General features: G+C 45.3%; 9 protein-coding genes across 9 annotated transcripts; 5 read left to right on the top strand and 4 right to left on the bottom strand. All coding sequences in view use genetic code 12, as the record gives it.

Annotated features, from left to right (window-relative positions):
- Nucleotides 1–357: 357 nt before the first annotated feature.
- On the bottom strand, nucleotides 358–4,473 carry LODBEIA_P17240 (uncharacterized protein; the record flags this gene model as incomplete). Its single annotated transcript, XM_066971644.1, has 1 exon — nucleotides 358–4,473. The coding sequence occupies one exon, from the start codon at nucleotides 4,471–4,473 to the stop codon at nucleotides 358–360; it is 4,116 nt and encodes a 1,371-aa protein (XP_066828662.1).
- A 454-nt stretch (nucleotides 4,474–4,927) lies between these two features.
- On the top strand, nucleotides 4,928–6,262 carry LODBEIA_P17230 (uncharacterized protein; the record flags this gene model as incomplete). The annotated part of the gene is made up of 1 exon (XM_066971643.1): nucleotides 4,928–6,262. One exon carries the CDS (start codon nucleotides 4,928–4,930, stop codon nucleotides 6,260–6,262), a length of 1,335 nt encoding a protein of 444 aa, XP_066828661.1.
- A 771-nt stretch (nucleotides 6,263–7,033) lies between these two features.
- LODBEIA_P17220 (uncharacterized protein) lies at nucleotides 7,034–10,207 on the top strand (the record flags this gene model as incomplete). The annotated part of the gene is made up of 1 exon (XM_066971642.1): nucleotides 7,034–10,207. One exon carries the CDS (start codon nucleotides 7,034–7,036, stop codon nucleotides 10,205–10,207), a length of 3,174 nt encoding a protein of 1,057 aa, XP_066828660.1.
- Nucleotides 10,208–10,397: 190 nt separating this feature from the next.
- Nucleotides 10,398–11,597, bottom strand: LODBEIA_P17210 (uncharacterized protein; the record flags this gene model as incomplete). Its single annotated transcript, XM_066971641.1, has 1 exon — nucleotides 10,398–11,597. The coding sequence occupies one exon, from the start codon at nucleotides 11,595–11,597 to the stop codon at nucleotides 10,398–10,400; it is 1,200 nt and encodes a 399-aa protein (XP_066828659.1).
- Nucleotides 11,598–12,671: 1,074 nt separating this feature from the next.
- Nucleotides 12,672–14,822, top strand: LODBEIA_P17200 (uncharacterized protein; the record flags this gene model as incomplete). Its single annotated transcript, XM_066971640.1, has 1 exon — nucleotides 12,672–14,822. The coding sequence occupies one exon, from the start codon at nucleotides 12,672–12,674 to the stop codon at nucleotides 14,820–14,822; it is 2,151 nt and encodes a 716-aa protein (XP_066828658.1).
- A 127-nt stretch (nucleotides 14,823–14,949) lies between these two features.
- LODBEIA_P17190 (uncharacterized protein) lies at nucleotides 14,950–15,549 on the bottom strand (the record flags this gene model as incomplete). The annotated part of the gene is made up of 1 exon (XM_066971638.1): nucleotides 14,950–15,549. One exon carries the CDS (start codon nucleotides 15,547–15,549, stop codon nucleotides 14,950–14,952), a length of 600 nt encoding a protein of 199 aa, XP_066828657.1.
- Nucleotides 15,550–15,737: 188 nt separating this feature from the next.
- On the top strand, nucleotides 15,738–17,063 carry LODBEIA_P17180 (uncharacterized protein; the record flags this gene model as incomplete). The annotated part of the gene is made up of 1 exon (XM_066971637.1): nucleotides 15,738–17,063. One exon carries the CDS (start codon nucleotides 15,738–15,740, stop codon nucleotides 17,061–17,063), a length of 1,326 nt encoding a protein of 441 aa, XP_066828656.1.
- A 627-nt stretch (nucleotides 17,064–17,690) lies between these two features.
- LODBEIA_P17170 (uncharacterized protein) lies at nucleotides 17,691–20,852 on the top strand (the record flags this gene model as incomplete). The annotated part of the gene is made up of 1 exon (XM_066971636.1): nucleotides 17,691–20,852. The coding sequence occupies one exon, from the start codon at nucleotides 17,691–17,693 to the stop codon at nucleotides 20,850–20,852; it is 3,162 nt and encodes a 1,053-aa protein (XP_066828655.1).
- A 126-nt stretch (nucleotides 20,853–20,978) lies between these two features.
- LODBEIA_P17160 (uncharacterized protein) lies at nucleotides 20,979–22,616 on the bottom strand (the record flags this gene model as incomplete). The annotated part of the gene is made up of 1 exon (XM_066971635.1): nucleotides 20,979–22,616. The coding sequence occupies one exon, from the start codon at nucleotides 22,614–22,616 to the stop codon at nucleotides 20,979–20,981; it is 1,638 nt and encodes a 545-aa protein (XP_066828654.1).
- Nucleotides 22,617–22,954: the final 338 nt, after the last annotated feature.

The raw sequence follows: 22,954 nt of genomic DNA, 5'->3' as shown, positions 1-22,954 counted from the left end.
GTTCAAGCGGTGGGAAATAAAAAAAATTATACCGTGGTTTTGTAATTATTTTGATTTTTTTGGAGGTATTGAGCTGTTGTCTATTTTTTTTTGGTTCCTTGTAATTGTCATTATTGCATTCATATCGTCATTACTATTGCATTCATATCAGCATTGTCATTGCATATTTCACATTTTTTGATCCAGAGCTCATTCCATTTTATTCACCTGTCATCGATTTTTTTAAACATGGTTTTTGTACAGTATGTAAGAAGCATCTAAAGCAATTTGTATTTCAATTCTATACTTTTTTTTATTTTTATTTATTTATCAAATCCACAAAACTTGGGGGGTTTTTTTTTTTGCGGATGTAGAGGCCTAGCTGCAACTTTTTATTGATCGGTTCAACGGATTGATGTACTCCAGCTCCAACTCATCCTTGACGTAAACGATATAATAGGGGGTAGCAGTGTTTCCCTCGAGGAAATTAAACACTTCAGAATCAGCAACTTCACTCACAATCTCATCGTTGTATTTACGGAAAACGCCACGTTGATGGGGATCTTTTATATATATCCAGTAATGGCCATAGCTCGCCTCGCCTCGATGAATGAAGATTGCAAAGATGGAATAACCGATTTTTTTGTAATCTTGAAATTGCTCCACGATGTTTGATTGCAAAATATTGACCCTAGTGTCGATTTCCTCGAGCCGGTCCTTGAGTTTGTTGATTTGGTCAGATAGCACTTGAATCGTCGTGAGCTCAATGCAGAGCCTATCGTCGTTTATAACGCATTTTTCAAGAAAGCTTTTGGTAGTGGAAAGACTCTCGATTATTGACATGTTTGTCTCTTCGCCCGGTCTTTGGATCTCATCCTTCTCGGCGAGGAGTGCATTTATCTCTTTTTTCCATTGAAACACGTCGCTCCTCTTTTGCAAAATGACTTCATCGTCGGTGTCGAGGTATCTATCGAGATATATCTTATCACTAAACGGTATTGGTTCGACACTCTTGTAAGCCATCAATTTCTCTCTGTCAAACATGACTCTTTGCACATGGAATTGCATGATTTGCGGCAATTCGGTAATCGTGATTGACTTTTTGACCAACCCTTCGTCCAATTTTACAATGTCCTCGTTGAAATAGTTGTCCAACGAGTCATAGATGCTCTTTGGATGATCGCTCACGTTGATGATCAAACTATTGAATCGCTCCGTCAACACCCTTTCCTTGGCCCCATTGGAAGTCGCTTCCAACGGCAGGATAGTCTGCTTGGTCTTGCCGTAAAACAATTCTTTTATCAAATCGTACTGTTCGCCATCTTCGTCTAACAACGTTGGAGGCAACGCAAATTCAATTTGGAAAATCACATTTTCAATGCATTCAGTGACATCCTGTTGCCGGCCTAGTTCAATTGTGCTTTCCATCTCTTCAACCGAAATAGGAAGAATCAGTGGGTTATCGGGATCGGCAACTACCAATTCAGGTTTAGGTGATGTATTTGCAGCTTCCATCGAGTCTGGAGTCTCAACTTCCTCAATAAGCTGCTCCTCAAAGTTGTCTGGCGAAGCCTCTGCTGGTCGTGATTGAATAACAACTGGCAGCTGCCCACTGTTTGCCTTCAACTCCTCGGCTTCTCCATCAAGGTCGATCAAGGTTTCCTTGTCTTTAAATGGGTCCTCAGCAAATTCGGTCACACCCAGCTCATGGGAAGCATCTAGACCATAATCATCATCATTATTGTCATCATCGTTATCAGCGTTAACATCATCATCATCATCATCATCATCATCATCATTAGTGTTGGCATCATCAGCGTTGGCATCCTCCATATTCACATCTCCAGCATTGTTCCCAGCTTCATCGGCTGGTGTTTCACCAGACGGTTCGATCTTGGCGTCCCTAAAAGTCACTGGTTGAGACAATGGCAAGAACGACAAGTAAGCAAGCTCCTTGCTAGGCTGGACACATCTCTTGTCTGTATGGATCATCTCATTGAATAGTTTTCTTAAATGGTAGATAAACTGATTCGACCGCTGAATCTCCGATTGCTCAACTTTTCGACCGCCAATCTTCCTGGCATCTGCAAACTCTCCAAGATCAAAATCTGTCTCGTTGAAGTTTAAAACCAAGTCGCGCAAGGGTTTAATGCAAAAGTAATACTGGAGCAACGAGTTCAAGTAGCATGTGTTGCCAATGTTATCCAAGCCCGCGGGCCAGTTCTCAGCTGGCAACAATGAGGAATCAATTTTCCCCGACTCCAAAAACTTTTCCAAAATCTCAGAATGTTTGAAAGCGGTGATAAATCTCAACGCACAACGCAACAAACGCACATCGATCTTGCTTTCCAGTAGCCGGTTTTGGAAATTCGAAATAATCTCAAATTCTGAGGTTTTCGCCCTGACGTCAAGCAAGTTGTAAGCTTCGCGTATGTTCATCTTTTCAGTCTCTGCTGTCTTGACATACTCGGGGAACTTGGTCTCGAGATAGTGCAACAATGCATAGCTTCGTCTGTTGATTGCTAACGAAGTAATGGCCCTATTCAAAAGAACAACCTCACTCGCCATCGCATTAAAGCCGTTCAGCTGTAGCAAGTCGTCGGCTTTAAACTCAAACGCAGTGATCACCACCTCGTCCTCGGTGATCTCCTCGACCTCTAGCTCCGCGAGAGCCATATCAACGGGTAAAATTTCATTTGCCAAAAAATTCCTAATAGTGTCAGACTCCTTGGCCACCGAGATTATTCTCAATTGGTTGTTAAAGTATTGGTAATTTCTGCGGTCATTCTTCAATTGGTCTCGATACATGGCAATTATAATGTCGTCGTCGAATTTCTTTGCATCTTCCACAGCGTCAACTTGGAGACCCAAGATCTTCAACGCCTCTAAGAAATCATTTAGTCCAACCAATTGGCCCTGCTGCGATAACTTGTTCAAATAGGAATTCAATTTGGGGCCACGGTTGGTGTTGGATTGAAAGTTTCTAATTTCCTTCAACGCATCCACGTAAATCATCTTATTGTCTGGGTCTGACTCCACAGTGTGTTCAAAGCATTTGATAATCAACTCGTCCGAGAAATGCGCTGCTACACTCAAGTCGATAAAGAACCTATACCGATTGGCGTAGTTGCTGTTGAAATTGATGATGCTTGAGTTTTTGTCATATTCAGCAATATTTTGGAAAACTTGCACCATATTATCTGAAAACGAGTATTGACTGAGGTATGGGTTCTTCACCAGCTTCAACTTGCTTGCGAGGTAGATGAGTTCGGTCATTTTCCGGATATACGACTCTGTCAATGCCTGCGGCGACTCTTGCAATTTGGGAGGAATCACTTCACGCTTCTCTTTATTTAAAGTGAATCGAAGTTTTTCAATTAAAAAATCAACTTCTATTTGCGTTTCCAACGCCGTTGCATCTAGACTTATAACCCGCACCGGCTGGTCTCCGAGTAATATGGGGCCTTTCAAGACTTTGATTAATGTACTCGCGCATTGAAAGGGACTTGGAACGAGCGCCGCATCCAAGTCGGGATGATTCTTTAGGCTCTTGAGGTACCTCTCTTTGATTATTGTCGGGTTAGTCAAACTCTCGAGCTCGTTCTTGGAAAATTCAGGCTTAAACACCGTTACTCTTAATATGTGGTTGCTCAACGAGTTTAAGCTTTTGAAAAATGCGTCATCGATTATCGATTTCTCCTCCTCCTCCTCCTCTTCTTCTTCTTCCTCCTCTAGCTCCCCTTGTTCTTCTTGATCATTATTATCTTCACCTTTTCCTTTTGTTGCTGTTTCTTTTTTGGGTCGTTTTCGCAATAAAAACAAATCAGACTCTGAGAGTAGGGACTCGGGTACAACATGGTACTGGTGTTTGTCCATCACATTGGCAATGAAAGGATTTGTATTGTTTTCCAAAATCAAGACTCTGAAATGATGCATCTCGTCGTCCTGCTGGTTTAGCACCATTCCTCGAATTATGCATAGTGTCAGCTTAGACTCGGGATATTCGAATTTCTCAACCGAGGGGCAAAACTCAACTCCTCCATTTAGGATAAATGTCCGGTACAGCGACGCGCTAGCATTGACCACCCTCACTAGTTTCTCTGAGTATTCAATGGGCCGAGTATTTAGTAAGCTGACCCCAAAATTGTCTCTCACCGGTATGGTCCATCTTAGGTCGTTCAAGATCCTGTTCAAGGTCTTGAAAGGGTACTTGATAAGCTCATCCCGCGGGATCATTGTTCGATTTTCCATCTGCTGCACCTGATCAGACCCTTCAGACTCGGGCTGCTTACACTGAAAAATGTCTTCACGGTCATGACCATGGCCATGGCCATGGTCATGCAGCGATTCCCGCAGCTGCTGCGGTACTTGCGGTGAGGAGGCACTTCGAAATGGGTTCTTGCTCAGTAGCAAATCGGTGGACGACCTCGCAATTGAGCTCGACAGTGGGTCTGGCGCGGGCGATCTCTCTAAATCCGACGTTGCAATATCCATCCCTGGTGAATTGCTCTGTGGCTGAAATGTGTTTTCATCATACATCTATGTCTAGTTGAAGTAAGTTCGGCCAAAAGAATCCAAAAAGAAAAGTAAAAAAGCCGAAAAAAAAAGAAACAGCAAAAGGAAAAAGGAAGAAAAACCAAATACGGGGGAAATGATTTCAATAGATGCTATCTAGTGGGTACAAGTGGAAAGTATATGCTTTGCAAGATTCGTTGTTGGAAAGAAGTTTGAATGTGGATAATTGCTGTCGTTATTCCTCTCGTGGCAGTCACATTCTCGTATTAAAAGAAGATTCACACATTGCCTAAAAAAAAAACTCCGTGGTGGGGAGAGAGAACTAACCACAACCAGATCTCTTGAATGGACTGATATTTTTCACTCTTTTTCTTTCACACCCAACCACGAGATCCATAAGGAATAAAGGAGAAAGCAGGGACAGAGGTAGGAGATGGCACAGGCTCCGCAGTCGATAGATTTCGACAAGATCCGCAAGGCGTCGGACGGCAGCATCACGGGGATGTTGTCGCTGGGGTTCAATGAAATTGTCATGAACAATCCGTATTTTGCAGCCGGTGGAGGCCTCATGCTTTTGGGAACGGGGCTTGCAGTGGCCCGGCAGGGGGTAATGAAAGGGTCGGGGTTCTTGTACCGACAGATGTTGGTTGACTTGGAGATTCCGTCCAAGGACAAGTCGTACTTGTGGTTTCTTGAGTGGATGTCGAGGCACAAGCACCGGCGGTCTCGACATTTATCCGTCGAGACCAGTGTCGTGACCCACGACAATGGCGCCATCACCACAAATTTTTCGTTGGTTCCGGGGCCAGGGAAACACTTGATCCGATATAAGGGTGCGTTTATGCTTGTCAACAGGGAGCGGTCGGGCAAGATGTTGGATATGACCAGCGGCACCCCTTTTGAAACCGTTACTTTGACCACGTTATACCGAGATCGGCATTTGTTTAATGAGATGTTGCGAGACGCAAAGAACTTAGCCATAAAAGCCAACGAGGGCAAGACTGTCATATTCACGTCTTGGGGTCCTGAATGGCGCCCATTTGGCCAGCCCAGGTCCAAGCGGTTGTTGGGCTCGGTGATTTTGGATCAAGGGATTGCAGAGGATGTGGTGGAGGACGTGCGCGACTTTTTGACTAGTGGCGACTGGTACCATAAGCGAGGTATACCGTATAGACGAGGCTATTTGCTTTACGGGCCACCAGGGAGCGGCAAGACCTCGTTCATCCAAGCATTGGCTGGAGAATTGGACTACAACATTTGCATTTTGAACTTGTCGGAGAACAACTTGACCGATGACCGGTTGAACCACTTGATGAACCACATTCCCAACAGGTCGATTCTCTTGTTGGAAGACGTCGATGCAGCATTCAACAAAAGAGAGCAATCGGCGGAGCAGGGCTACACTTCGGGCGTAACCTTCTCGGGGCTCCTCAATGCGTTGGATGGGGTCGCCAGTGCGGAAGAATGCATAACGTTCATGACCACAAACCACCCAGAGCGTTTGGACCCTGCATTATTGAGGCCGGGGCGTGTCGATTACAAGGTTTTGATTGACAATGCCACCGAGTACCAAGTGCGCAGAATGTTTCTCCGCTTCTACGAAGGCGAGGAAGAGTTGTGCAACGAGTTTTTGGCCAAGTACAGGAAGTTGGCACTTCACCACGTGAGCACGGCCCAGCTACAAGGGTTATTTGTCTATAACAAGAGGGATCCAAAAGCCGCTATCGAAATGGTGGAAACGCTACAGAATCCCAATATTGCATTTTAGATTTTTATCTTGTAAATAATAACAAATAAAAAGAACAAGACTCTGATAAACCTTTGCGGTGGAAGGAAGTAGGAACTGTCTATCTGCCTTTGTTGTAATCTCTGTCTCTCTGTCTGTCGGTCTACACTTCCTCCGCATGTGCCTCGGGTGTTGATGAAAGCAGAGAGACACGAGATTGTAGCATATAGCGTTGGGGTGCGAATCCGCCTGTCACGTGACTCTCATCCACGATAAGTGGAATATTATCTTTGGGCCCCCCTGAAACTGCTTCTGTCATAAGCGATAACAACAACAACAACAACAACAGCGGCAAGATACCACATCGAGTACTATCAAGGAGCAAAATAAGATAATATCACGAGGACTAGCTTACACTTTCAGCATACTCGTTAAACCCTCCTTTCTTCTGGCTCCTTGTCTCCCCTTCCTTCAATCCCTCCCCCAACCGCAATCGGTAAAAGCTGAAAGCCATTGGGGGGGTTTTCAAAAGTGTGCATGGCTGACCTATCCCGCTTGTACTGCATATAACTACGGTCCTTTTGGCCAGCTACACGACTCCCTTTTTTTACAACACTTTTGCGAGAATACACCAAAACCACCTCCGTTTGCTTACAAAAAGTGGCAGCAATTTAGCAACACTTTCAATAGGTCTTCGTCCTCTTTTATTTGGTTCATCCTTGAAAACTAGAGAGAAGGCTACTCAGAAGAGTTGTCCTGCGTGATAATTATAGCACTGTTGTCTCGGGGTTGCGTCTTGAAGGAAGCTCAAGAATGAAGATACTGACAGTATGTTTAGCGACATTGTTGATACAGGCCACAACGGCAATTGCAGACTCCGTCACCATCCGTACAAATGAGCACTTGGATAAGATCTTGACCCGGGTGAAGAGAAGAGGCTTGTTCAACGACAAATTTGAAGTGAGCCGCGATTTAAACGAGTCGGTCTTTTTCGAGGGCAAAGGTGCGGGAGGTGGCGGCGACAAGAAGCCCGAGTGTCCGCCCTGTTTCAATTGCAACTTGCCCAATTTCGAGTGCACCCAGTTTTCCCAATGCAACACCTTCACGGGCCAGTGCGAATGTCAACCTGGTTATGGCGGGCTCGACTGCTCTGAACCGCTTTGTGGCTCTTTGGCAGACGGCAACAACAAGAGACCCATTAGACAAAAGGCCGAGTGCAAATGCACTTCGGGCTGGTCGGGCATCAACTGCAACTTGTGTGAGCGTGACGATGTTTGTGATGCATTCATGCCCGATGGAATTAAAGGCACGTGCTACCAGGAGGGCATTATTGTCAACAGCTTCCACTCCATGTGTGATGTCACCAACCCCAAGATCTTGGCGATATTGGGTGGAAAGAAGCCACAAGCGACTTTTGCATGCAACAGGACCGCCGAAAGCTGCAATTTCCAGTTTTGGATCGATCAAAAAGAGTCGTTTTATTGCGAATTGAACAAGTGCGGCTTGGATTACGACTTGGCGAAAAACACCACCCGTTACAACTGCGAGGAGATTGCTTGCAAGTGTTTGCCTGGCCGTATGCTTTGTGGCGAAGACGGGTCAATTGACATTTCAGAGTTTTTAACAGAGACTATAAAAGGCCCTGGCGATTTTACTTGCGATGTGGCCAGTAAAAAATGTCGCTTTTCCGAACCTAGCATGAACGAGTTGATTCAAAGTGTCTTTGGGGATCCCTACATCACTCTACAATGCAGATCTGGTGAGTGTGTACACAAGAGCGAAATCCCCGGCTATCTACAGCCAGATGACCCAAAATTAACCTTGGGTAATATTTTTCTGATTATTGGTGTGGTGCTTGTCTGCATCTTGTTTGTCATTACCATATTGCGAAACATCAACGAGTCGGCGTTGTTTAAAAAGAGCACCAATGGGTACGAGCCACTTGCAACCGACTCAAGTATCGTTGATCAAAACTTTGAGCCCGCCGCGCTTTCCTTTGAGAATATCAGCTACACAGTGGGTGGCGGCGGAAGCGACGGCAACAGCAGAAGTAGTGGCAAGCACCAACATCAAGTCTTGAACAATGTGTTTGGTCTCGTAAAGCCGCGAGAATGTTTGGCAATAATGGGCGGCTCAGGTGCTGGTAAAACCACGCTCTTGGACATCTTGGCCGGAAAAAATAAAGACGGGAAAATCACGGGCTCGATCAATGTGAATGGCCAGTCTCTTGATCCAAAATATTACAGGCAAATTGTCGGCTTTGTTGATCAAGAGGATCATTTGATCCCCACGTTGACAGTGTATGAAACTGTGTTGAACAGTGCCTTGTTGAGACTTCCCAGAAGCATGACGTTTGAACAGAAGCAAGCTAGAGTCATTGAGGTGCTTAATGAATTGAGAATATTGGGCATCAAGGACAGGGTTGTCGGGTCGAGCTTCAAAAGGGGTATTTCTGGTGGTGAAAAGCGAAGAGTGTCCATCGCGTGCGAGCTTGTCACATCGCCATCGATTTTGTTCTTGGACGAGCCAACATCGGGGTTGGATTCCTATAACGCGAGAAATGTGGTGGACTCGTTGGTAAAGTTGTCGCGTGATTACAATAGAACTATCGTCTTTACCATCCACCAACCTAGAAGTAACATTGTCTCGCTATTTGACAAGTTGATATTGTTGAGTGATGGCGATTTGATTTTCTCAGGAGACATGATCAAGGCAAATGATTTTTTTACCAAAAATGGCTACAAATGTCCGTTGGGTTACAACATTGCTGATTATTTGATTGACATCACCGTTGATCACAACAAGATTGTAAAAGTGTCCAATGCTGACTCTAGCGTAGTGTCAGCATCATCCACTGATTTACACGAGCTGCCCGATATTCACGCCGAATTTGTATCGACTAGAAGCCCGAGCCAAGTCGATACCACCAGAGAATGGGAACATTTTGCCGTACACCGCGACGAGTACAACACAGATGTGATTGGAAGCCAAAAGACTGCTGATGGAGAAGAAGAGACATTGGTTAGACTCCGAAACAAGTTGCATACTCTTTTTGTGGAATCGCCGTTGGCAGCAGAGTTGCAAAATGAAATCCAAGATACGAAAGAGCACCCTATCCCATTAGACCTCCAACTACACGATATTAAAAAGGCCACTTTCTTTGGGCAAGTTTCAATATTGTCTTCAAGAACATTTAAAAACCTTTACAGAAATCCAAGACTATTATTAGCCCACTATGTCCTTTCAATGTTTGTTGGTTTGTTTACCGGGTATCTTTACTATGACGTCAAAAATGACATTAGCGGCTTCCAAAACAGGCTCGGTTTTTTCTTCTTCTTGTTGGCATTTTTCGGCTTTTCATCTTTGACGGGGTTGCATTCATTTGCCTCGGAAAGAATCATATTTGTTCGAGAACGAGCAAATAACTACTATAATCCATTGGCGTACTATGTCAGCAAAATCTTTTGTGACATCATTCCATTGAGAGTCTTGCCGCCTGTTTTGTTGATCAGCATCGCTTATCCGTTGGTTGGCTTGACAATGGAACACAATGCATTCTTAAAGACCATCTTGGCGTTGGTGCTTTTCAATATTGCCGTTGCTGTGGAGATGTTGATTGTTGGAATCTTGATCAAAGAACCAGGCACATCAACCATGGTTGGGGTCTTGCTTTTGTTGTTATCGCTATTGTTTGCGGGCTTATTCATCAATAGCGATCAATTGAACTTGGAAGTGAAGTGGCTCGAATGGATTTCGCTTTTCCACTATGCATACGAGGCATTGGCGGTCAATGAGGTTAAAGATTTGATTTTGAGGGAGAAAAAGTACGGGTTGTCTATTGAAGTTCCAGGTGCTGTTATTTTGAGCACGTTTGGATTCAATGTTGGTGCATTCTGGGACGATATAAGCCTTTTGGCCACGTTATCGGTCATTTTCTTGGTATTGGGATACTTGTTTCTCCACTATTTCACGATTGAAAAACGATGATTTTAAAAGAAAGAAACTAACGCTGCTGTATAGAATAATAGAAACGAACAACAAAAAGAAAAAAAAAAAAAAAAAAAAGAGTAGAAAATTAAAAAATGAAGGAAATGAATATCATGTAAAATTAAATGAAATAAATAGCATCGAAAAGCCTCTCTAGTGCCAGTAGATAGAAAAATTTAGGACCAAAATATCATTTCTTTCGTTGCATGATTTGGTTAAAGATTTGTTTTTTCAAATCTTCCACATCCAAATCCTTCTTTTCGACATCAAAGGCAAACTCTTCAATCGGCACCGCCAGAGTCACAGGCTCGTCAAGTGGATCGTGATAGCTGGCCAAGTATGGATGCTTCAAGGCTTGCTTGACAGTCAACCTCTTGTTAGGATCAAATACCAACAATTTCTCCAACAAGTCGACCGCCAAAGGGTTCAAATCGGCAGCTCTCTCCTGGTGCTTCAATCTCCGGAAAGGGTGGCAGGTGATGAACTCATGGAAGTTCATCTTTTGCCTAGTGGGGAGTGACTGGATGAAAATCTTGGCTCTCTTGGACTTGACAACTTCTTGCAATTCACTTTCGGATGGAGTACCCAAGACTTCAAAGATCAATTTCAACTGATTAATGTAGTCGGAGCCGGGGAAAATGGCCTTGTAGATTAACAATTCAAACAATATACACCCCACTGACCAAACATCGATGGCGGTGGAGTAATCAGAGGCATTGAGCATAATTTCAGGTGCACGGTACCATCTAGTGGCAACGTACTCCGTAAGCAAGCTGATCTTCTCCCCCTTATAATTGACGGAGTCCAATCTCGCCAAGCCAAAGTCGCAAATTTTCAAGTCGCAGTGCTCATTAACCAAAATGTTGGACGGCTTTAGATCACGATGAATGACACCAGCAGAATGGATCAATTTCAACCCTTTAAAGATTTGGTAGAGGAAAAATTGCACGTGTTGATCGCTCAATACGTGCGTTTGGATGATGTTGTGTAAATCACTAGGCATGTACTCCTGAATCAAGTACACTTCGTTGAACTGGGCATAGCTGCTTGGTTTCTGGACATCGTAAAGCCTCACGATGTTTTCATGGTTGCTGAATTTCGAAAGGAGTTTGATTTCTCGAAGTGTACGGAGGCAGAAAAGCGGACGTTCAAAAGGCTCGATTTTCTTGATGGCGACTTTTGTCTGTGTTGGTATATGCACTGCCAATGCTACTATCCCATATGCTCCTTCGCCCAAGACCTTGACCACTTTGAAATTTTGGGAGATGTTGAATACTACTTTTCTCAGCGTCGATGATGATGGTGGCTGTGGTTGTGCCTGAGGTTGTGGTGGCTGGGATACTGGTTGGAAAATTTGATTTTTCAAGTTGGCTATGGTTGTTGATGTCATTGCTAGGCTCCTAGGTGAAAATCAAAGAAACCATAAACCCTGGAAACCCTGGATTGGGAGTTGATAGAGGGGGGGGGGGAGGAAGTAAGAGTAAGGTGGGTTTTTATACGATTTGTATTTCCAGCCTAACCCAAGGAAAGACAAAGTGTCAAGGGATGAAATTCAATACACTGCATTGAAACCAGTTAGCCAGCTTTTTTTTTTTTAGCGGTTGGATCTAAAACTAAGTCCCAGTTTGTTTCATCAATCCTTTGCACTGGGTGGGTTTGAAACATCAAATCTGGAACAGGGCAATATTTTTAGGCGGCAACGTTTGAGGCCCCATTGGCTTTGTGTCATTGGCCATTTTCAATTCCTCTCTTTTCCGATTTGGTTTGAGATGAATTCCAACACGCATAACCAAACTAGCCCCGAAAAAAAAAGGTCTCTCGGATGTAAGAACTAACGTTGGAATCAACCCATGTGTGCTAATATATATATGTGTACATTTGAAACGTTGATGTGAATATCATTGTGATAAAAAAAGAAGGAGGGGTTGTGTGTTGCGAAAACCCTGGGTTATTGGAGTTTATCAGTAGGTTTTGGCGACTAATTGCTGGAAAATGGTCAAAAATTCGAAGTTTCAGGAAAACCGCAAATCCCGAAAATAATTAATAGGTCTCCGTCTCCATCTCCGTATGTTCACACTCACTAGTTTTACTTTGCAATGAGACGACGACAAAGAAAAAGATAGACTGCCTGCCAATATGCTCAGTAGATGAGTCAAAAAAGTTTTTTTGCAGAGTGGAAGATAAAAAACCACTTAGAATGCACATGAACCCATTCAAAAAAGGAGAATGTTGGTGTTTTTAGAACAGCTGAAGACCCTCACTTTGGAAGGTGGGGGGAGGGGTGGGAAGGGGAGTGGTTCCACTGGGCGTTGTTTGCCCAAGATTGACCAGTGAGCCGCATTAACCGAATTCGCTCGTCCTCATCGGACAGATACCAATTTTTTTTTTTTTTCATTACCAAGCCCAAGCAGAGGACAAGTATATGCTCCTCCGATTAACATCGTCAAGCGTCAAGTTCTTCAAAATGCCAAAGAGAAACTATAAGAAAAACACAAAGGGGAAAGGTTTTGACAAGAGGCAGAGTGTTGAAGTCAAGGAAGGATGGACGGATGCGCCCAGAGACAGCGAAGTTTGGGAGAAATACTACAAGACATTGAACCTCATACCTGAGGAGGAATGGGATACATTCAAACAAACCTGTCAAACTAACCTACCAATGACCTTCAGAATCACCGGCAGTCGGAAACACGCAGAGGAGATTAGAAACATCTTTCTCGAGAGACACGTGAGCAAACTCGAGGGGAAAACTTTCGAAGGCACGGATATAACACCAAAGAACATTGCGTTTTATCCAGACAAACTCGGATGGCAGATCGATGTCAGTAAGCAAGTCATCAAAAAGCAAAAGGACTTTGCCAAAACTCAGAGGTTCCTCGTGTTGGAAACTGAAGTGGGCAATATCAGTCGACAGGAGGCCGTGTCCATGATCCCACCTTTGCTTTTGGACGTCAAGCCCGAACATTATGTGTTGGACTTGTGTGCTGCGCCAGGGTCCAAAACGGCTCAGCTCGTGGAAGCATTGCACGCCAACGACGAGCAAAGCTTACCCACGGGATTTGTCTTGGCCAACGATGCCGATTACAAACGAAGCCACATGTTGGTGCACCAGATCAAGAGATTGAACTCGCCAAATTTCTTGGTTGTCAATCATGATGCCCAGTTGTTCCCACGAATAAAGCTCAACGGCCACACTGAAAACCTCAAGTTTGATAGAATCCTTTGTGACGTGCCGTGTTCTGGTGACGCCACCATGAGAAAGAATTTCAACGTTTGGAAGGATTTCCGGGTAGGGAATGCCCTTGGTTTACACCCCTTGCAGTGCAACATCTTGAATCGTGGGTTGCAATTGTTGAAGAATGGAGGCAGACTTGTTTACTCGACGTGTTCCTTGTCTCCAGTTGAAAATGAGGCCGTTGTCGCGGACGCGTTGCGCAAGTGGGGGAACAAAGTCAAATTGGTCAATGTCGATGACGAATTACCGGGCTTGAAGAGACGCCAAGGTGTCGCTGATTGGAAGGTTTTCGGTAAGGATATGGAGATTAAGGAAAAAGGTGATGTCTGCGATTTGCCAGAATCCGTGTTCCCACCCACGCACGAAGAGGCGGAAAGATTCCACTTGGAGAATTGCGTCAGAGTATATCCACATTTGCAAAACACTGGTGGGTTTTTCATTACTGTTTTTGAGAAGATAATAGATAACGAAAAGGAAACCGGCAAGAGACCAGCTGAGGTAACAACCAACGCTCAAGAAGCTAAAAAACAAAAGGTAGATGATGTTAAGGAAATGGAACCATCCCAAGAGGTGGAGGCTACTCCAGCTCCAGTCTCAGCTTCAATTTCGGCAGAGGAAGGGTCAGTTGCAGAAACCGAACCAGAGCAGAGGAAAGAAAGACTTCCAAGAGACGCAAACGAAGAACCTTTTATCTTCCTCGACCCAAACACTCAAGTCTTGAAAGACTGTTTCCCATTCTATGGATTTTCCGACCTGTTCCATAGAGACTGTACCCTCGTGAGAAATGCCACCGGTGAGCCGTTAAGAACAGTCTACTACACATCACCAATTATAAAAGAGCTCCTCACCATAAAGGAACAGAAATTAAAGCTAGTCCACGGCGGTATCAAGCTCTTTGTGTCGCAAAGAAGTGATGTCGGGTGCCCATGGCGTGTTCAATCGGAAGCTTTGCACACCATTGAGCATTTTGTTGGCAAGGAGAGACGCTTAAAGTGCAACTTGGAGCTATTGAGGTATTTGTTTGTCACGGGATTCCCCAAGATTGAAGATATCAAGGCAAAAGGAATCGATCCCGAATTCACCGAGGGGATTGAGAAAATGGACGAAGGATGCTTGTTCTTGGAAGTTGAACGTGGAGATGGTTTGGAAGGATTGTTTTTACCACTTTGGAAAGGCAAAAGCAACACCAATCTCATGGTGAGCAAGAAAGACACTCACGAGTTGCTCTCTCGTGTTTTCGACATTGACACCTTGGCCAAGGACGAAGGTAAGGAAATGGCACATCAAAAGAAAGTCGAAGAAGCTAGAAAGGAGCAACAAATCCAGGATGAAAAGGAAAAAACCACCACCGAAGTGGAACAACCGGAGGAAGTCCACACCTAGTACCTGAAAACTTGCAAAAATAAGTTGTGCAACGAGGGGGGAAATATATATATGTACGATAGAACTTTGAAAGAAAGACTTGTCCTTTGTAAAAAAGATTAAATTGTGGCCTTGTTTCTAAAACAGCTCATTCATCATCATCATCATCAACCTCATCGGAGCTAACGTCTATATCCTCTTCATCTACATTTAGAAACGCGTCGAATTTCTTCTTCTCTTTGACTTTTTGCAAGTACATCCGACAAACATCCTCGGTGACAAACTCGTTCATCCAGCTGTCTAGCAAAAGACCCATCAGCAACAACGCCGTCTCATCCATTGACTCCACATATCGGTCAGCCCTGACCCCTGCGTTCTCGGCATCCCCAGGTTTGGTGTACCTGCTAGCGACATAATAGTGCACAGCTTTCAACAAGTCAGAAGACGGTAGTTTGCACTCCCGTTTGGAGTTTTTGGGCTCTTCGATGGGGATCATCAAGTGCCCCGGTTTCATAAGCTCCAACATTTCATCTGGAGACACGAATCGACCGCGGCACTGGAATACTTTATCCAAATCCCCGGCATCCCTATCGATTTCAACCTTGACACCTTTCCGCACTCGTGTGATCTCGTGCTTGGTTTCATTCTCTAATATGTACTTTCTATTAATCTGGAGCTGTTCTCGGTATACTCCATTGCAGGCTGCGTATATGTCTGCATCTTCCAACACTTTTCTGTTAATGTTCATGGCTCTGGTTTGAATCTCATCGCGTGTCTGGGGGGTAACGGGTGCAATTTGAATATATCGCGAAGGATTTACACACACAGAAAAACACCCACACACGCAATTGAGACATACATTCTTGGTGAAGATAACCCCACAGTTTTCAGCCTAAGGGATACTAGATTGGCACTAACTACAGAGGAGGGAGAGCCATGGTGAACCAAAGACTAGTGGATGAGCACTACGAACGACGTGAGGCTATACAGCAAGTTTTACAAGATGATAAAAACAGGATAAACTCTTTGGTGTTGGCGATCTTCCGTGTAATGATATTGAAGCAACACAACCAGCTTCTGGTCAAGAAATCTCCCCGATCAAGCCCCAGGAAGATTAAGAAAAAGCCAGTGGAGGATGATGTTGGTGGTGGTGGTGAAGATGAAGAAAAAGCCAAAAACGATTTTGAGATCCAGGTCAGCAAATTGAAGCAGGAGCACTCGACCAAGCTGAAGTTGGCAGAGGCGAAGTTGCAGACGCTCAAGACGGAAAACGACCGGTTAAAGAGCCAAATCAAGAAGTTGAACGCGGCAAAGATCAAGAGCACGAGTAACGGCTCTTTGTTCAGTTCAAGTCGGAGAGCACTACTGCTGCGGCTGCGTTCGATTTTCACTCCGGATAAGTTCAAGTCCCGATTTTCCTCGTCCTTATTCTCGAATGGCTTTCCTGCACTTTTCGATGACGATTTGATGACACCGATTAGAAAGAGTACTGGCAATGGCAATGAAAATGGCAATGAAAATGATGAAGACGATGTTGACGGCGAGGAGAACGATGTCGAAATAGTGGAAGAAAAAAGTCGACGAAGCTTGCTAGATTTCTCACCGACAAGTAACCAAAAAGAGAGGAAAACCTCTGGGGCAAGCACAGTGTTGTCAAAAGTACCAGAAGACGGCGAGCCTTTGCCTCTATCGATCCCAAAGTTGAGAAAGACATTTGATGCGACATCATCCTCCCCGACGCGTGAAAGGCAGGCGCGGACTCCTTCTAGAGTTATTGACAATTTCGACGACGAGAATGTAGGAGGCGACAATAGGGAAAATTCAAGACTGAGAAGTCTTTCTCCGGAATTCACGCCAAACCGAATATCACGAAGCGCAAGCACGCAGGTACCGAATCCAATCTTGGCCACCGGCGTCGCCACTGCCAGCACCGAAGATTCACCAACATCGAAGAAATCAAGACCTCTTGAGAATGCTAGTGAAGACCACGAGATGGTGAAAAAGAAAAAGACTGTCGCTTCCAGAAATCCAAGTGCCAGCTCGATCAAGTTTGACAAAATGACTGGGTTGCATCTGGACGATAGCGAGGATGAGTTGAACCAGTTGGCCAAGTATGAAGACGCAAATTTCGAAGACGATGAGCCCGACAATAGCCAAAACACAATCTTGACGAAACGAAAAAACAAAAGCACCACTGAAACCAGTGAGTTGATGTGGGATGTCCAGCCAAAGAAAAAGAGAAATGTTTTCACAATCGATTAATTACCTAGGAGAAAATCGAATCGGAATAACACTCCTGGTGGAATGTGCCATGTATATCCTATCTTGCGCACTCGGCAACCAGCAACTTGAAGCTCTCATGCGTGCTGACATTGACCACACGAACCTGGGAGACTCAAGCTCTGACGGCCGTGGATATCAATATGTAATCCCAAAAAGATGTAAAAGGCGATGATCGGTACTCTACATCGCGTGCTCAAACCTCCAACAGTAAGCCTTTTTTTTTCTCTCCCTCTCTTCCAGTGAAGTTTGAATGGCGAATAAATTCTGGAGAACACACCTTCTTTTCAAAGAATCAAGATCCCATTTACGCAACACTTTGGCACTTGAGTTAGAAAAGACCGTCGATAGTGTAGCAAAGCTGACCGATTTTGTTTATTTGGGTTTGTAAAAGACAAAGAGAAAGAGTGAGAGATGATACAAGCTAGCAGATGTAGAAGCTCCGTGCTTCACCGAGTTTTTCAACAAGGAAAAACAGCCAGTCCGGCTCGGAACGCTTCATTCGCCGCCACACGCGTGGGTGGCTATACTTGTCACCGGAAGGTGACAAGTCGACTAGAACCCGCTGCAGGGTCTGTTCCCCTTTCGTTTCCTGCGGGCTTGGGCAGCATGCGAGACCACCCTGCGTTTTACTTTGACAGTGCCTCGAAAGATGACCCTGCTCCACCCGAGAAGAAGTCGCCGCGGAAACGGCTGAGTGACAAGTCTGAAGAGTCGGACAAAGCCGACAAGGTGGAGAAACTGGAGAAGCCAGAAAAACCAGAGAAAAGCGAAAAGGGGGAGGAGGTGTCGGAGAAGGGACCTAGCGACGTCGCGGAAGACGCTGTGGTGGATACCAAGGTCAGTATCGATCCAAACTCGCCAGTTTCCAGTGGCGCATCTAGCGGAGCCAAAAGTGGGGTCAGCGATGACGGAAGCAATAACAACAACAACAGCAACAACAACAGTGATGGCAATGGTAACGACGATGGCAGCTCCAAAGGTGATAAACACTTGGTCAACACCCGGACCGGGTTGTATACTCCGTTTTTGGCCATCCCCATGAAGGACCGTCCGTGCTTACCAGGGAGATTCTGCACCATTACTGTCACAGACACGGAAGTCATCAAATGTCTTCAAGAAGTTATCGAAACCAAAGAACCCTATTTTGTACTTTTCCATGTGCAAGATCCAAACGACAAAGATGCTCATATTGACATTGTCAAAAATAAGGAGTTTGTACACCAAGTTGGAACCTTGTGTCAAATCACCAAGGTTACCTCGTTGGATTCAAACCGGGTGCATATTCTAGCATACCCACACAAGAGAGTCAGATTGGTGGATTTGAGCACTCCCAAGCACAAGAATAAAAACATTGAGGAACAAAAGGATTTCCCCACGGCATATCTCAAGAAATATGCTGTTTCCTATGCGGCCGTCCAGCCGGTAGAGGACGAACCATTTGACAAGAACAACATCGACATTCAGGCGCTAGTGGAAAGCGTCAAGACCTTGTGCGCTGGATTCTCCCCCAACCCATTAGCAGTGGAGAGCGGGAGAAAAGTGTTGAATAACCCTTCTATGCTTGCTGACTATGTTGGTGGTTCAGTTTCCGGGGATCCAAAGCAGATTCAAGAAATTATGGATAGTTTGGACGTTAAGGAGAGGTTGCAAAAGACACTCAATTTGTTGAAAGTCGAGGTTGATGCCGACGAAATCAAACGCAAGGCGCATATGAACATGAGAGAACGAACTGAAAAGCAGTATGCTCAGATGCTCATCAAGGAGTACACCAAGGAGCTTCTTAAAGCTGCCGGTATTGGCGAAAACTCAAAAGCAGTCAAGTTTGATGAACGAATAAAGCATTTGAAGATGCCCGAAGAGGCATTGGAAGCGTACAAGACCGAACGCGCAAGGTTGGGGACTCAAAGCGACATGGAACTGAATGTCGTGGAAAGGTACCTTGACTGGCTCACTTCGATTCCATTCGGCATATACTCGAAGGACTCCTTTAATGTGAAGAAAGCCAAGGAGATTTTGGATCGTGACCACTATGGTTTAAAAGATGTCAAAGAGAGAATCTTGGAGTTTATTTCAGTGGGGAAAGTTTCCGGGAATGTCAATGGTAAAATATTGTGTCTCGCGGGACCTCCAGGTACAGGTAAGACTTCCATTGCAAAATCCATTGCAGAAGCATTGAACAGGAAATATACCAGGATTGCCGTTGGTGGTGTTCAAGACGTGCATGACGTCAAGGGTCACCGCCGAACATACGTTGCATCAATACCAGGTAGAATCATCTCTGCCTTGACTCATGCCAAGACCTCGAACCCGCTCATGTTGATTGATGAGATTGATAAATTGGACACTACGGCACACGGAGGTGCAGCCAGAGCGTTTTTGGAGATTTTGGATCCGGAGCAGAATAATGCCTTTGTCGATAACTTTATCGAGGTGAAGGTGGACTTGTCCAAAGTCTTGTTTGTGTGCACCGCAAACTATCTCGGTGCTATTCCCGCGCCCTTGAGAGACCGTATGGAGATTATTGAAGTCAATGGCTATACCAAGCACGAAAAGATTGAAATTGCTATGCGGCACTTGATCCCGGACGCGTGTAAGAAAGTTGGCTTGAGAGAAGGTCTTGTTGACATTCCAAAGGAGACCATTTCGCGGTTGATTGACAAGTACTGCCGTGAGAGTGGGTTGAGACATGTCAAGACTTTGATTAATAGAATCTTTAGCAAGGCGTCAATGAAGATTGTGGAACAAGTTGAGGCAAAAGAACCTGAGATCAAAATGGAGGAGGTTGTTACTGGTGCTGAGCCTGTCGACGAGACTGCCGAGGCCACTGTCAAGCCTGTAACCGTCAACACTCTGCCTACTGAGGACACCGAGACCAAAAGCGAGACCAAAAGCGAGACCAAAACCCCAACAGCTGAAGTAGATGAGAGCGACGCTTCAAAAGAAGTCAAAGAAAATGTGAAGGAAGGCGGCGAAAGCGAGCCAAAGCTGGAGACGGAGACGGAGAAGGTGGAGGAAGAAACACAAAAATTGGCTTTGCCAGATGACATCAAAATTGAAGTGACTCCCGAAAACCTCAAGGACTTTGTTGGACCAGAAATCTACACCAAAGACAGAATCTACGAGAAGCTAAACCCTGGTGTCGCCACGGGACTAGCCTATAACACCTCGGGCGATGGGGATGCGTTGTACATTGAATCGATCTTGACCGATTCGATAAGCTCGGACCTCGGTAATGCCGGCTTGCACGTCACGGGTTCTTTGAAGGACGTGATGAAGGAATCAGCCTCGATCGCATACTCGTTTGCTAAGCAATACATGGTTCGGAAATTCCCCGAGAACAGATTCTTTGAACAAGCACATATCCACGTCCACTGTCCCGGCGGCGCCATCCCCAAGGATGGACCATCCGCTGGTATCGCGTTCACATCATCGTTGATCTCGTTGGCTTTGAACCGGGCCTTGCCCAACGACACCGCCATGACGGGCGAGATCACGCTCACGGGAAGAGTGTTGGCGATCGGGGGGCTCCGCGAAAAGACCTTGGGTGCTAAACGCGCGGGTTACACCAAGATCATCTTCCCCAAGGACTGCGAGTCTCAATTGGAGGAGATCCCTGACGAGGTCAAGGAGGGCATCACTTATATCCCCGTTGAGTGGTATAGTGAAGTCTTTGACAATTTGTTCGATTTCACGCAAGATGAGGGGAACAAAGTATGGGCGGAGGAGTTTGCCAAGTTGGAAGAGAAGAAGAAAGCAAAGAAACAGTAAGTTGTAAGTGTCTTTTGGAAAAGAGGGAGGGGGGGAGAATTTCGTGTATATATATAATGTCTGTAGTTCACGTTGCATTAAAATTATAGATTCTTTTTTTATTTTTATTTTTTTTTTTGGTCAAGATCATTCGCCCCTGGCTAACTTCTTATCGTCGTCATTGATCTGGCCAAAAAAGCTCTTGACTTCTTCCTCAGTGACAACTTTGCCCTGCTCCGCAAAAGGCTTGAAGAAATCTCGCAACTTTGCGCGCATCTTGTCGTAGCCCTTGATCGTCTCGATAGCTTGGTCGCGAGGTAGGGAGTGGATGGCGTCAGCGGCGCCCATGTCCAAATAGGACACGGTGGTGGACCATTCCTCTTCGGACAGGTCAATCGGAGGCTGGTAGATGGGGTCTTCGTCGTACAAGTAGGGGTTGTTTTTCAAAAACTGGACGAGTTTGGAGTTTGCGTCGAGCTGGGGTAGGGTTTCTTTGATCTTGTGCTTAAAGTCGTTCGCGAGGAAAATCGACATGGATTGCTGCTTGCGTCGTGGGCCATTCTCGTTTTGATCATTTTCAAGTTTCATCTTTTTCAATGGCGGCGGCGATGGTGCGTTGTTGTTCTGCTGCTGCTGCTGAGAAAGGCGGTGCCATTCGTCGACTGTTTTGACACCTTCAAACCGCGGAAGCTTCAGTGCCACTACTCCCGGTATACGTTTCTCCAACTCGTCAAACACTTGAGTGAATTTCTGCACGCATTGCCAGCACAAGTACAGGTCAAAGCTCGATAGTTGAGGGAAGTATTTCAATTTGCGGATCATTTCCTGGTCGTCAACGTCCAATTGGTCTCTTTCGGCTTTGGTCAGTCCTTCTTCTTTTTCTTCTTTCGCCTGCTGTTCTTGGGCGTTATGGAGTTTTTCTTTGTGTTCCGGTTGATCCATCGTCTTTGCACCTACTACTTTCATCGCATTATCCGCATTACCCTTATTTTCCTCGTCATTGTCATGGTCATTGTCATTGTCATGGTCATCGGCTTGATCGGCACCAAAACCGGGTGGGCTCAACTCGTCCAACATATTCTCCCCGATTCGCCTGTTCTTGTCACTTTCAGCGTCATTTCTCGTCTTGAACGTATCGGGAGCAAACCCCATAATACACTGATCATGAAACCAGTCTTCTCCGCACAGGAACCCAAAGTAACACTGGATCATGTTGCCCGTTTCTTCCAACGGGTTATAAAACAGCTGGCATCCACAGAATTTGCCGTGAAAGTTCTGGTTATACGTATTTGTTGAACTTGGGATATCATCCGCGGGCAATTCCACCTGGCTTGCGTGGCGCGAGGAAGAAGGAGAACACGAAGATGAAGACGCGGCACCTTTCCCCTTCTCTTTACTATTGTTGTTGTTTTGCCTTCTTAGTTTGCATGCACCATTGGCAGTTTTGCTCATTCGTGTAGTGCCGCAGTCGCAAACAAAGGCGCGCTTGGTGAACAACTCGACTAGTTCATGTTGCGAATGGCAGTGGATGGAGCAGGAGTAGCATACTCCAATGGGGGTATTGTTGTTTTCCCGCGAGCATGTAAGACAGGCGTACACGGATTGGCGGAGTTCGCCCATTTCGTACGTGCATTGGTCGGGCTCGTAGGGCATTAGTTCCCGGGCTTGTTTGCTTAGTTCCGCTTGTTCTTGGATGTAGTGCACAGCAGTTGTTACCGGGTCCTCATCTTTGCTGCTGTTATTGCCGTTACTACCACCCGGAGCGTCTGTGGTATAACTGGACATTTCGGTAGATGAAGATCTATGGCTATATTTCTAAAGAATAAAAGAAAGAATGGATATCGTGGTGGTGGTGGTTGTTGTTGATGCTTTCAAAGGTGGGAAGGTGAAGGAGACGGTTTTTGGCGCAATTTTGAGAGAGGGAGGAGTTGTCGCGGTTCTGTAGTGTGTCGCGACACTCCCCGATGACATCAAGCTTGAAAACCGTAAAACCTTGGAGTTTTACCACCGCTTTTGCCCAGAATGGCGGACTCAAAGGCCTTGTCTACGTAGAGGTGTTCAGTGATTGTGAACCAGAGAGAAAAATAAACGTCTGGAGCTCATTTCGTGAAGATCTAGTGTAC

The sequence above is a fragment of the Lodderomyces beijingensis genome, assembly GCF_963989305.1.
Source record: "Lodderomyces beijingensis strain CBS 14171 genome assembly, chromosome: 2".
Lineage (NCBI taxonomy): Eukaryota > Fungi > Ascomycota > Pichiomycetes > Serinales > Debaryomycetaceae > Lodderomyces > Lodderomyces beijingensis.
Note: the sequence above shows the minus strand (reverse complement) of the source record. Positions and strands in the feature narration are given on the sequence as shown.